Source organism: Neoarius graeffei, chromosome 20, assembly GCF_027579695.1.
Source record: "Neoarius graeffei isolate fNeoGra1 chromosome 20, fNeoGra1.pri, whole genome shotgun sequence".
Lineage (NCBI taxonomy): Eukaryota > Metazoa > Chordata > Actinopteri > Siluriformes > Ariidae > Neoarius > Neoarius graeffei.
This window is the reverse complement of record NC_083588.1, coordinates 64019283-64032768: the sequence shown is the minus strand read 5'-3', so window position 1 is coordinate 64032768 and position 13486 is coordinate 64019283. Positions and strand designations below refer to the sequence as shown.

The following is a 13486-nucleotide window of genomic DNA, read 5'->3' as shown; positions in this document are numbered from 1 at the left end:
CTGCCTACTACTTATAGGCCTAATCCGTAAAAACGACGTTTTTTTTTTTGAGTGATGACAGAAGAATCTGAAGCCTGTCTGTCAATGACAATTCTCAGTTAACACGATTACGAAGGACAGGTTATTTTAGAAGCAGAAGCGCACAGCTGTGGTTTAACAGTCGCAGGTTTTACATCTGCTCTAGATAAACTGAAGGAGACGCGGATTCCACCCGATTACAGCCTTACATACCCAGATCCAGTCAAGTGAGTGTGCATTTCAAATACAGTAGTTAGTCGCACGCACACACACATACACACACACACACACACACATGAAACAGAACAACACTCTCGCTGGAACAACACAAACACCATGGTTCTCTCAATTAACAGACCGAAATCCATGAACCCACTCATCCTACTACTATGGGTTAGTGACACTAACTTAGTGTTCTATTGCAAAAATCACTCATAAAAGTGATGCAGCGGTATTTCACACTCTCCATGATGACATGATGAGCATGGACACACCGTTTTAAACGAACATTTTTTAAGACTGTAGTTACATCTGAGTCAACTTCAAAGCACGATGCTAGCAACACCTGCACTTGTTCAAGGCATACCAAATAGGCTCAAGTGAACACGACACAGCGGGCAAAATTAATAACCAAATGGCCTTACCTTAAAACGCTGTCTTGATCATATGACTAACTAACTAACTAACTAACTAACTCTTACTCTTCTCTACAGACGGTCGACTCGTACTCGCTTCCTGTTGTAATTTCGCGCGCTGAAAAGCTGAACGTCAACGTCATGACAAAAAAAATTCTGATGGTCCACTAGGCTACATATTAAGTTATAAGTTTTAATTAAATCTCATCTCATTATCTCTAGCCGCTTTATCCTTCTACAGGGTCGCAGGCAAGCTGGAGCCCATCCCAGCTGACTACGGGCGAAAGGCGGGGTACACCCTGGACAAGTCGCCAGGTCATCACAGGGCTGACACATAGACACAGACAACCATTCACACTCACATTCACACCTACGGTCAATTTAGAGTCACCAGTTAACCTAACCTGCATGTCTTTGGACTGTGGGGGAAACCGGAGCACCCGGAGGAAACCCACGTGGACACGGGGAGAACATGCAAACTCCGCACAGAAAGGCCCTCGCCGGCCCCGGGGCTCGAACCCAGGACCTTCTTGCTGTGAGGCGACAGCGCTAACCACTACACCACCGTGCCGCCTTTTAATTAAATCCTTTTTTAAATAACTAAAATGTAGCCCTCATCATCCTACATCTAAAACATGACATATAAAATCAGCAGAGCCAAATGAAAACAAATAAATAACAAATATATTTTCACGTAAGTTTTGTTTTATGTTCATGTCAGTTTTGAGGGTCCACCACCAGGGGGTGCTGCCGCACCCCCCGCACCCCCGGTTCCCGCGCCGGTGAGGACATCTGTCCATGAGCTGAATCTCAAGAGAAGGTGGGTCATGCAGCAAGACAACGACCCTAAGCACACAAGTCGTTCTACCAAAGAATGGTTAAAGAAGAATAAAGTTAATGTTTTGGAATGGCCAAGTCAAAGTCCTGACCTTAATCCAATGGAAATGTTGTGGAAGGACCTGAAGCGAGCAGTTCATGTGAAGAAACCCACCAACATCCCAGAGTTGAAGCTGTTCTGTACGGAGGAACGGGCTAAAATTCCTCCAAGCCGGTGTGCAGGACTGATCAACAGTTACCGCAAACGTTTAGTTGCAGTTATTGCTGCACAAGGGGGGCACACCAGATACTGAAAGCAAAGGGTCATATACTTTTGCCACTCACAGATATGTAATATTGGATCATTTTCCTCAATAAATAAATGACCAAGTATAATATTTTTGTCTTATTTGTTTAACTGGGTTCTCTTTATCTACTTTTACACCTTGTGTGAAAATCTGATGATGTTTTAATGCAGAAATATAGAAAATTCTAAAGGGTTCACAAACTTTCAGGCACCACTGTAGTTTGTATAAAAAATATTTCACAGTAAAACACTCTATCTAAAATAATTGAAGTGCGTGTCCCCTTTAATGAAGATGAATGAAGGGTGAGAATGTTTAATCAACCCACACTTTATGTTGTGGTGGTATGAAGGAGGGTCAGGAGGCCCACACTCAGCACCTCAACCAACTGCCTCAGGAGGGGACACACTGCAGTAACACACACGGTTCAGTCAGTGCTGCTGTATTTTGGTCCATTTCCTTCTCGAATGCACACCTGATACATCTGGGTAGCCAATAATATCGAGTACAATCGATTAATCAGCCATTTCTTGTACCGGAAGTGGATAGAAATGCTGAATTCCGTTCTGAGCAAACCACACACAGAGAAAAGGCTCGCGCTGACTGACAGACCCCGCCTCTCTGTGTTTTAAATGACGTCAGTGCCGGACGTGCCTCGGTCACGTGACTCCGTGGGCGTGTTTACAATCGCTGATGTAAACACAGAAGACAGGTTTCGGTGAAGCCGAGTCAGATTTTAATCGCCTGGTTTTTAAAGCGGCTGTAAGTCTCTATGCAGCGGCTCGGAGGCTGTTATTAAGCCGCCATGGACTTGTACATCAACCTGAAGGTGAATTTTCGGGGCAACACGAAGAGTTTCCTGCTGTCCGGCTCCGAGACCAAGAGCTGGGAGTGCATGGAGGCCACGGTGAGCGCCAGCAGCATGGAGGGCTTTCATGGGCATCGAACTCATTTTGCATTACATCATCATCATCATCATCATCAGAGACGTATTTTTTAAAATAAGATATAGATTCATAAATGCATAGGTATGGGTACAGGGACTGGGGTACAAATGCTGAATTGGGATGTGTGTCGTGTCTGTAGGCCTGAGTGTTCAACCCTTCATCCAGCATTATCAGAATCAGAATGAGAATCAGGTTTATTGGCCCAGTATGTTGACCCATACAAGGAATTTGGTTCTGGCAGGTGGTGTCTCTCTCATATTTAAATATATATCGGGGGCGTATATATTGCCTCACAGCAAGAAGGTTCCAGGTTCGAGTCCAGCAGCCAGTGAGGGCCTTTCTGTGTGGAGTTTGCATGTTCTCCCCGTGTCTGCGTGGGTTTCCTCCGGGTGCTCCGGTTTCCCCCACAGTCCAAAGACATGCAGGTTAGGTTAACTGGCGACTTGTCCAGGGTGTACCCCGCCTTTCGCCCGTAGTCAGCTGGGATAGGCTCCAGCTTGCCTGCAACCCTGTAGAACAGGATAAAGCGGTTAGAGATAATGAGAGATGAGATGAGAATCAGGTTTATTGGCCCAGTATGTTGACCCATACAAGGAATTTGGTTCTGGCAGGTGGTGTCTCTCTCATATATATATATATATCAGGGGCGTATATATTGCCTCACAGCAAGAAGGTTCCGGGTTCGAGCCCAGCAGCCGGCGAGGGCCTTTCTGTGTGGAGTTTGCATGTTCTCCCCGTGTCTGCGTGGGTTTCCTCTGGGTGCTCCAGTTTCCCCCACAGTCCAAAGACATGCAGGTTAGGTTAACTGGCGACTTGTCCAGGGTGTACCCCGCCTTTCGCCCATAGTCAGCTGGGATAGGCTCCAGCTTGCCTGCAACCCTGTAGAACAGGATAAAGCGGTTAGAGATAATATGAGATGAGAATGAGAATCAGGTTTATTGGCCCAGTATGTTGACCCATACAAGGAATTTGGTTCTGGCAGGTGGTGTCTCTCTCATATATATATCAGGGGCATATATATTGCCTCACAGCAAGAAGGTTCCGGGTTCGAGCCCAGCAGCCAGCGAGGGCCTTTCTGTGTGGAGTTTGCATGTTCTCCCCGTGTCTGCGTGGGTTTCCTCCGGGTGCTCCGGTTTCCCCCACAGTCCAAAGACATGCAGTTAGGTAAACGTGGGGCGGCCTTGGGCTGAAGTGCTCTTGAGCAAGGTACCGAACCCCTGACTGCTCCCCAGGCACTCTGGTGTGGCTGCCCACTGCTCTGGGTGTGTGCGTGTGTTCACTGCTTCAGATGGGTTAAATGCAGAGGATGAATTTCACTGTCCTTGAAGTCTGCATGTGACAAATAAAGGTTTCTTCTTCTTCTAACTGGGGTGCCTGTGACACCCCCCCCCCCCCCGCCCCCGCCCCCGTCAGACCATAGCCTACATTTTTTTTCAACAGCTGCATGAGAATATTAGAAAAGCGCCCACTGTAATTTTTCTAGCTATTTTTTTTTAAAACTTGTATGGACTTTGGGCACGAAAACCCAGTTTGTCAGAGTGTGTGTGGGAGAGGCAGATGTATAATAATACACAGTGCGATATGAGCATACAGTGCATGAAACACACACAACAGGCAAACAGTCAGCAAAGTGGTAATCGAGGAAACAGGCATGAGGTCAATCGAGGCACGGACAGAATATCAGAGGCAAAACTGTACAAGATCTAACCAGGAGGGCAACAAGGACAGGAAACAAAGCTCTGTAAGGCACACTAGACGCAGCGTAATACTTTTGCATCGTCCTTGCATGGGCGCAGTCCTGAAATAGCCTAAACGTAATTCACTGATCAAAGACAGGTGTTCTTTGTTAACGCCGCACGTGCTGGAGCTTGTTAAGGTGCACACGCAGCCCGAGGCGCGCCTTCAGGTGCACGAGCCAAGGTGCGCAGGACTTAAACAGTTCTGCGCAAGCGCAACATGATGGCACTAGAAAGCACGGTCAGGTTGTTGGTGTAGCTGCAGTCTTTTTAGTTGCGAATTACGATTATTTCCTCGTGTTAATAATTCGCCATGTCAAAACAAGCGAAATTTTCCTCCTTCTTTCGACGTGAAGAGAGGTAAGCAATTTATTATATATTTTTTCCATCAAAGTTGCATTTTGTGGCTTCGAAGCGAAGTTTTAGTGCCGTTTCTAGAACACAACATTAAGAAAACATGGAAGAAACAGCAATAATGGAAGAGCCGGTTTCTAAGCTGCCTAAAACTAGCAATGGGAATTATTTTTTGTTACATAATGCACTCAGGGTGCCAGTCAGTGTGTGCCCCCCCCCCGAAAAATCCTAGCTACGCCCTTGTATATGGGTCTGTCTTAGAAACTGGGTACTGTGGGGGTCCCCCACTAAATATACACAGTCAATAAACTATACGGTTTTGAATGGTGATGTTGGTTTTAATTTGAAATAAAATGATGAAAGAAATAATACAGATAAAACTAAATCTATGATGTGAATATTCAGAATTTGGCAAAAATTCTGCAAATTTGTGGAAAAATGGCGGCTTGATCTGGGACAAGATAAATGGTTGACTACATCACATTCCCTTAAAAAGGTTGTAGTCCACTGAAAAGTCTACAGTTATCACTAATTGTATTTTAAGTTGTAACTTTATACACCTAAGGATTGGTGCGCTCACAGAATAATCATAACTGTAATAAAACATCATGCAAAATATTTGATCACCGTCGTAACTCCATTTTCCGCAAACCCAAAACCAATACGATCATGTGTTTTGATCTAAACGGAAAGCCTCAGGGTCGAGGTCACTACCTCACCAAAAGTAGGAACTTAAAATCACTACACCGTATAAACATTTAGTTATGAATCTGCGATTTTGTTTTTTAAAACGAAAGCTGAAAGTTTGGTGTAGAATGTTTCTTACAGAATATGGTAGCTGGGCTTGTATGAATTTCTGAGCTATAAAATGAGTTGTGGTCTATTTTTTACCGTAGCGTGTTATTTGTGTGCGGGGAAGGACACACATTAACAATTTGCATGTGTAGAATGGAATTTTCCACTCCAGCAGTTAGAAGTTGATCGTGCTTCCGTTTGCGGACTTTCTGTTACGCAAGTGATCTGCTCGGACGTTATCACTGAAAAGGTGAGTTTTGACAGTTTTGTTTTGTTTTAGTCTTGCAGTATAAGGCAATAGAATGTTTCTTTTTCATCTTACTTTCATATTTCGTAGTGTTTGCGTATTTTTAGCCAATATTTTGCAACCATGGTCAATTTAGATCGAACTTTTGATAGACTCTACGGCCAGTCATTTTGCCCCACCCCCGCCTCGCGCCCCGTCCGGTGCGGTAGTGATGTCCCGTTGCTCGCGTGCCGCAGCAGAGACCCGCGCGACCTTCAGCCGGTACAGTCGCTGTTCTTTTACCACCGCCGTTATTCTCATCTTTCCGGTGTGTTCTTGATTTTCCCATTGTGTCCTATTTCGCCGTATCAAATACCCAAAATGTATCATATTATTCATATTTAAGTGAATAATCAATTCAGTCATCATAACTTGCCATTTTTAACCCAAGCAATCAAAAAGAGGAAATTTATTCAATATTTTCACTCATCTGTGAAGGAGGGGCTTTAATTCTTCATGATGGAGTTATTTTATATGGAAATCAATTTTACAAAAGCATTTGAATTGTAATCAAAAAAAATTTCCACAGTGGAGGCCAGATAAAGCAAGATACTATCTTTATTCTTATTAAACATGACAAAAGAAACATTGAGTGTGAGGGAAATGCAAAAAAAAAAAAAAGTAAAATTAGAAAATTTATTTTTTGACCATAATGTCTCAAATGAGAGGCCAGTTTCTGAGACGGACCCAAATATAAATACAATTTGCATAATATACGTACAATACCTATATGTCTAAAATATCTGTATTATTTCATTAATGGCATTTAGCAGACACTTTTATCCAGAGTGATGTACAACACACCCAGAGCAGCCTGGGGAGCAGTTGGGGTTCAGTTCCTTGTTCAAGGGCACTTCAGCCATTCCTGCTGATCTAAGGACTCAAACTAGTGACCTTTTGGTCCCAAAGCTGCTTCTCTAACCATTAGGCCATGGCTTCAAAGCCTTTCCCGCACCATTCAATGGCACATTTGGTCGCGCCGATCTCCGTTTCCATCCGATCCCTCACCTATATTACATAGGGTTGCAGTGGGGGGGCGGGTCCTTTGGTAACCCCAAGAGTTTGACTCCCCACTCGCATCTGTATTGCAGCGTGCCTTGCCAGATGGCAGTAGGCACCATTTTTATGATGGTCTTTGGTATGACCCAACTGTGAGTAGAACTTGCGATCTCCCAATGAAGAGGTGGACACACTAACCACTAGGCCACTCGCCATGGCTTCCCCTTATCTATAATCTAAAGTTATAGTATCATTAAGTAAATAATATTGGCTGGCGTTGTGTTGTATCAGATATATTCCATTCAGAACATATCTGATATACCATGAAAAACCCCCAGCTATCTCATCTCATTATCTGTAGCCGCTTTATCCTGTTCTACAGGGTCGCAGGCAAGCTGGATCCTATCCCAGCTGACTACGGGCGAAAGGTGGGGTTCACCCTGGACAAGTCGCCAGGTCATCACAGGGCTGACACATAGACACAGACAACCATTCACACTCACATTCACAGTCAATTTAGAGTCACCAGTTAACCTAACCTGCATGTCTTTGGACTGTGGGGGAAACCGGAGCACCCGGAGGAAACCCACGCGGACACGGGGAGAACATGCAAACTCCACACAGAAAGGCCCTCGTCGGCCACGGGGCTCGAACCCAGACCTTCTTGCCATGAGGCGACAGCGCTAACCACTACGCCACCATGCCGTCCACCCCAGCCATCATCATTATTATTGTACAATTATTTTGGGTGTTCAACGTGTCTTTATCTTTCAAAATTCTCTCAAAATCTTCCATATTTAGCAAAGTGAAGCAAACCTGGCAGCCATGTTTGTTTACAAATTGTCCCAGTCACTCGTTAGCGCGGAAGTTTTACATCTCTGACGTGGGACATGTTGTCTTGACAACCATACAGTATCATAAACCATATTCAACACTCATTCTCCATTGGGTAGAGTGATGTAAGACACAAAGGATAAGTGATATGCTAACGATATTGCATGCTATCAAACCTAGAAGGAAATAGAACACATTTTTATTCCATCGAAAAAGTGGAACTGTATAATAAGATACAATATCTGTAATACACAGTATACTTTATAAATATGTACACAATCAACAATATAAACAGTACACCATATACAAGATATTTACAGACAAGACACCATATACAAAATATATAGACGACACAGTCAGTGTACACAGAGTGCCGTGAGGTCGTGCAAACAGGAGAATGTTACAGGAGGTACAAGTGGTACAATAGTATAATGGCAAGGATTGTTCAGGTCAGATATTCATGACGTTGATGACATGGGGAAAGAAGCTGCTCTTCTGTCTGGTGGTTCTGGTTTGCAATGCTCTCTAGCGCCTGCTGGAGGGGAGAAGTTGGAAAAGGTTGTGACCAGGATGTGAAGAGTCCTTAATGATTTTCTCTGCCTGCTTCCTGGGTCGTAAAACGTACAAATCCTGGAGGCCGGGCAGGGGAGCACCGATGATCCTTTCTGCTGACCTTACTGTTCACTGCAGTCTGTTCCTGTCCTGTTTTGTGGCTGCTCTGAACCAGAGTGTGATGGATGTGTAGAGGACGGATTCAATGACAGCGGTGTGGAACTGTATCATCAGCAGCTCTTGTGACAGACCAGACTTCCTGAGTTGCTGCAGAAAGGACATCCTCTGCTGGGCTTTTTTAAGGATGGAGTTGATGTCGGAGTCCCATTTCAAGTCTTGTGAGATGGTAGTTCCCAGGAACTTGGAAATCTCCACAGTTGACACAGGGCTGCTGGATATTGTGAGGAGGAGCATTGCAGAGGGGTGTCTCCTGAAGTCCATGATCATCTCCGCTGTCTTGAGTGTGTTTAGCTCCAGGTTATTCTGACTGCACCAGAGCACCAACCGTACGACCTCCCATCTTGGATGAGGCCTGTGACCGTAGTGTCATCTGCAAATTTCAGGAGGTTTACAGTTGGGTCCATCCATGGAGGTGCAGTCGTTGGTGTAAAGGGAGAAGAGCAGTGGGGAGAGGACACATCCCCGAGGAGCACCAGTGCTGACTGACTGCATTCCAGAACTGAGTGACTACCCCCAGCCTTACTTGCTGTTCCCTGTGTGTCAGGAAGCTGGTGATCCACTGGTGACCGATTGAGCTGGGACAGTTTGGAGGAGAGGATTTCTGGAATGATGGTGTTGAACGTTGAGCTGAAGTCTCCGAACAGGATTCTTGCGTAGCTCCCTGAACAGTCAAGATGTTGCAGGATGTAGTGCAGTCCCATATTGATTGCATCATCCACTGACCTGTTTGCCTTGTAAATAAACTGCAGGGGGTCTATCAGGTGACCTGGAATGCTCTTCAGGTGGGCCAGCACTAGTTGTTCAAAGGACTTCGTGACCACGGATGTCAGAGCGCCAGGCCTGTAGTCATTTAGTCCTGTGATGGAGGGTTTCTTGGGGATTGGAATGATGGTGGAGCGTTGAAGCAGGAGGGGATTTGACACAGCACGAGGGATCTGTTGAACATCTGTGTAAAGATTGGAGCCAGTTGGTCACACAGGCTTTCAAACAGGATTATTGTTATCAGGGATATGCACGACAACAACACGACCATTTTGCATGTGTGGGGTTTACTCCTCCATATTTTAATATTCTACAGCGTTACTCCTCAATTGATTTCCCTTTTAGTTACCTTTCAGTGTTTTCATGTTTTAACTCTGCTCTTCGGCTTACACCTGACTCAGCTCATTGAGAATGGTGTCATGTGATCAAATGGGGTTATTTCAGGTTAGATTGGACGAAGTAAACATTTGAGCACTTAGTGTTTTTTGTGGGGTTTTATTTTTTAAACACTCTTTTTAAACCCTATAACAATTTTCATGACCAAATACAAATCATCATTCATTAGGTTTAAATGGCATGCAGCAAGCAAGCAAGCAAGCCAAGCAACGAATGAATAAATTATTACTCACCGGCCGCTTTAATAGGAACTTGTTGTTGATTGTAAGATCCCTGTTCTTGGCTGCAGGAGTGGAACCCAGTGTGTTCTTCTGGTGTTGCATGCTGAGATGCTTTTCTGCTCAACACGGTTGTAAAGAGTGATTATATGAGGTTTTTTTTTTTTTCTTCCTGGCAAAAAAGCTCGAACCATGAATCTAGCCATTTCCCTCTGACCTCTCTTATCAACAAGCCGTTTTGTTTCCACCCACAGAACCGTTACTGTTTTTCGCACCATTTTTTTTCCGTGTAAACTCTAGAGACTGTTGTGTGTGAAAACCCCAGATCATCAGCAGTTTCTGAAATGCTCAAAAAAAAAAAAAACCCAGTCCATCTGGCTCAAACCAACACCCATACCACAGTGAAAGAAAGTCACACTTTTGAGATCGCAATTTTTCCTGTTCTGATGTTTGAATGTTGGTGAACATTAACTGAAGCTCTTGATTTGTATCTGCATGATTTGATGCATCAGGTGATCGGCTGATTAGAGAACTGCATAAAATAAAACAGCGGGTGGATGTAGGGGTGTTCCTAATAAAGTGGCCAGTGAGCGTATATGATTATATTTGATCTGCTTGGTTGGGATTGAAAGGTTAAAGGGGAAAAAAAGAAGAAAAATTCCTCTCTGACAGGAGTTCAGCTGTAAATTACAGGTTTATTGCAGTTTCTGGGAAACATTACAAGCTGCATGGGTTGTGGAGTTGTTTTTTTTTGCTTTGCTTATTAACTTCGAGAGAAGAGAGAGGCTGGTGAAGGAACAACGAACCCTGTTCATTATAGCTGCTATAACATAACTAACAGGATCTAACTTTGTTTTTTTGTTGTTCCACAACCTTCAGTGTGGCTATAATGGGATAAAAGTATGACATCATTCTTTAATAAGTGAAAAAGTCTAATCATTGGCAAATTGCTGTGGTGTAAGAGGAACAAAACATTTCATTACATGCTGTTACAGGAAATTAATCAACTTGAGGGTGCTATGCTGATGATGCGCAATTATATTTCTATCGAGCCGAATGACCCACGTGCCCTACACTCCCTGACCACCTCTTTATCCACAATTAATGAATGGATGAGCAGCAATTTTTTAAAACTTAATGAAAGCAAGACAGAAACACTCTTAGTTGCTCCTAAAGCCAAAAGGGACGCTCTGTCAAAGGCTTGGGAATCCTGGCCATCAGATTAAAGATGAAGTTACAAGCTTGGGTGTAATTCTAGACTCCGACTTAAGTTACTGCATCTTTCCACTTAAGAAATATTGCCAAAGTACGCTGGTTTATAACCGAGCCTGATGCTGAGGAACTGATGCATGCTTTTATTACGGGTAGACTGGACTACTGCGATGCCTTGTTCACAGGACTTCCTAAAAAGTCTTTTGAGAAATTACAATTAGTCCAGAAAAACAAAGAGAAGATTACTCCTGTGCGAGCCACACTTCATTGGCTTCCTGAATCTTTTATTTAGAATTAATTTTAAAGTCCTCTGACTTGTCTATAAAGCTCTAAATGGCATAGCGCCCTCTTACCTCACTCGTGTCCCAACACAAACCCTTAGGTCCTCCACGGCTAGTTTACCAAATGTCCCAATAATCTCATTCATTCTCATCTCATTATCTCTAGCCGCTTTATCCTGTTCTACAGGGTCGCAGGCAAGCTGGATCCTATCCCAGCTGACTACGGGTGAAAGGCGGGGTACACCCTGGACAAGTCGCCAGGTCATCACAGGGCTGACACATAGACACAGACAACCATTCACACTCACATTCACACCTACGCTCAATTTAGAGTCACCAGTTAACCTAACCTGCATGTCTTTGGACTGTGGGGGAAACCGGAGCACCCGGAGGAAACCCACGCGGACACGGGGAGAACATGCAAACTCCACACAGAAAGGCCCTCGCCGGCCACGGGGCTCGAACCCAGGACCTTCTTGCTGTGAGGCAACAGCGCTAACCACTACACCACCGTGCCGCCGTCCCAATAATCTCCCAAAGCAAAATCGCAGAGGCAGCCTTTGTCCACGATGCACCTGAATCATGGAATACTTTACCAAAAAGTATCAGGGAGGCGAGACGGACTCGGTAAATATCTTTAAACGGCAGCTAAAAACATTCCTTTTTAATTTAGCATACAGCTCATTGTTTCTATGCAGTTTTATCTTATGTTTAATATCTTTTTATTTTTCACCATAATTTATTTTTCTTCCTTCTATTTTGTCAGTGTTGTCTTTTAAAACTAGTCAGCCTTTCGATTTCATAAACTCGGTGAAATTTAGTTCCGTCTGAAATGTGGTGATTGTGATATCTGTTTATTTCTGTAATATCTCACAAAAAATATCAGGCCATTCTGTGGCTGGGAAGTTATTTAATTTGAGGGGATTAAAGCAAATAATGTGCATGAAATCGCTCACTTGGCGCAGTCAAGCAGACAGAGGAAGTCCGTGTGCGCATGCGCAGGTTTACCTTCTTCTTCTTTTGGGTTTTATGGCAGCTGGCATCCACGGTGTTGCATTACTGCCATCTACAGGTTTCCCTTTGAGCGTGCACTGACAGTTCCATCATTCTGTCGCTAAACGAACAGCTGATCACACCGAGGTGCTCGCTGAGCGCCCATATTTATTAGTTTGGTCCTGCGTTTCCTTTCCTTCGTATATAACAACATCTTTTCTTCTCACTTTCCGTTACTGTAGTCACTCTTTCACGTTTTATTCGCACACTCGCGTCCTCCATTTTCTCTCCTGTTTCAAATTTGTATCCCACAATGCCTTGTACAAATGGGGAAAGCCCACCACGTGATGCATGATGTAGTATCTTGAATTGGGTCATGGTGAAGCAGGAAAATGTAGCGGAGAATTTAGGGCCATGTGGAGATAAATACATTAATCGTTCTATTAAAAGAAAACCTAATAAAATTGGAAGTCTGTGATTCGAATTCAGTAGCTTTTGTCACTAAACAAAAGTAATTGGGCATCGGGGAAAATTCTTTTTATGACGTACACTTAAAATCTGAAAGGCAGTCTACCTTTAACATTTTATCGTTATGTCCATGTATGTGTCCTATCCTTTAATGTAAAGGACTTTGAGCTGCAGTCTCTTTATGAAAATTTTTATTTTTAATAGCACTCCATCATCATCATCGTCCAGCTGACAGGTGATGAGTTTATGTCATCATGTATTGTCCGGTGTCATCCATGTTTCATGAAAATCGCTTCTCCCTCAGTTCTTCACTGATTTTGATTCTTTCTTGCATGAAGGTCGGGGTACCTAGGGTGCATATAACTTCTACCCAGATTTGCTTAATTAGAGTTATTAATGAAGTTATTGACTAATTAAGCCTTAATGAGCAGTTCAACAAAAATTATTTCTCAGTCAATTCCTTGCCGTTTTGGATTCTTTCTGGTAAATAGGTCGGTATTCCTAGGGTGGATATCGCTTCTATATATAGCTTGTATATAGTGTATATAGCTTACAACATTTATTGCACAAGGTGGCCCACTTTAGATCGTTCCTTCTGGACCAGACGGGGCCGGAGTGAGCCACGCACTCGTTGACGGTCTCATTGTTAATAATAACACTATCTCCACTTCATTCCACCACCCTGTCATTTGATTATTC

The 13486-nt window shown here is 43.8% G+C and overlaps 1 protein-coding gene across 2 annotated transcripts in view; it reads left to right on the top strand.

Annotated features, from left to right (window-relative positions):
• Positions 1 to 2463: 2463 nt before the first annotated feature.
• Positions 2464 to 13486, top strand: part of nbr1b (NBR1 autophagy cargo receptor b) — a 34803-nt gene continuing 23780 nt past the window's right edge. For both annotated transcript variants that reach the window (XM_060902218.1, XM_060902217.1), the window contains exon 1: positions 2464 to 2681. In XM_060902218.1, coding sequence (XP_060758201.1) covers positions 2580 to 2681 — 102 coding nt within the window. In that variant the 5' untranslated portion in view covers positions 2464 to 2579. The remainder of the gene's footprint in view (positions 2682 to 13486) is intronic.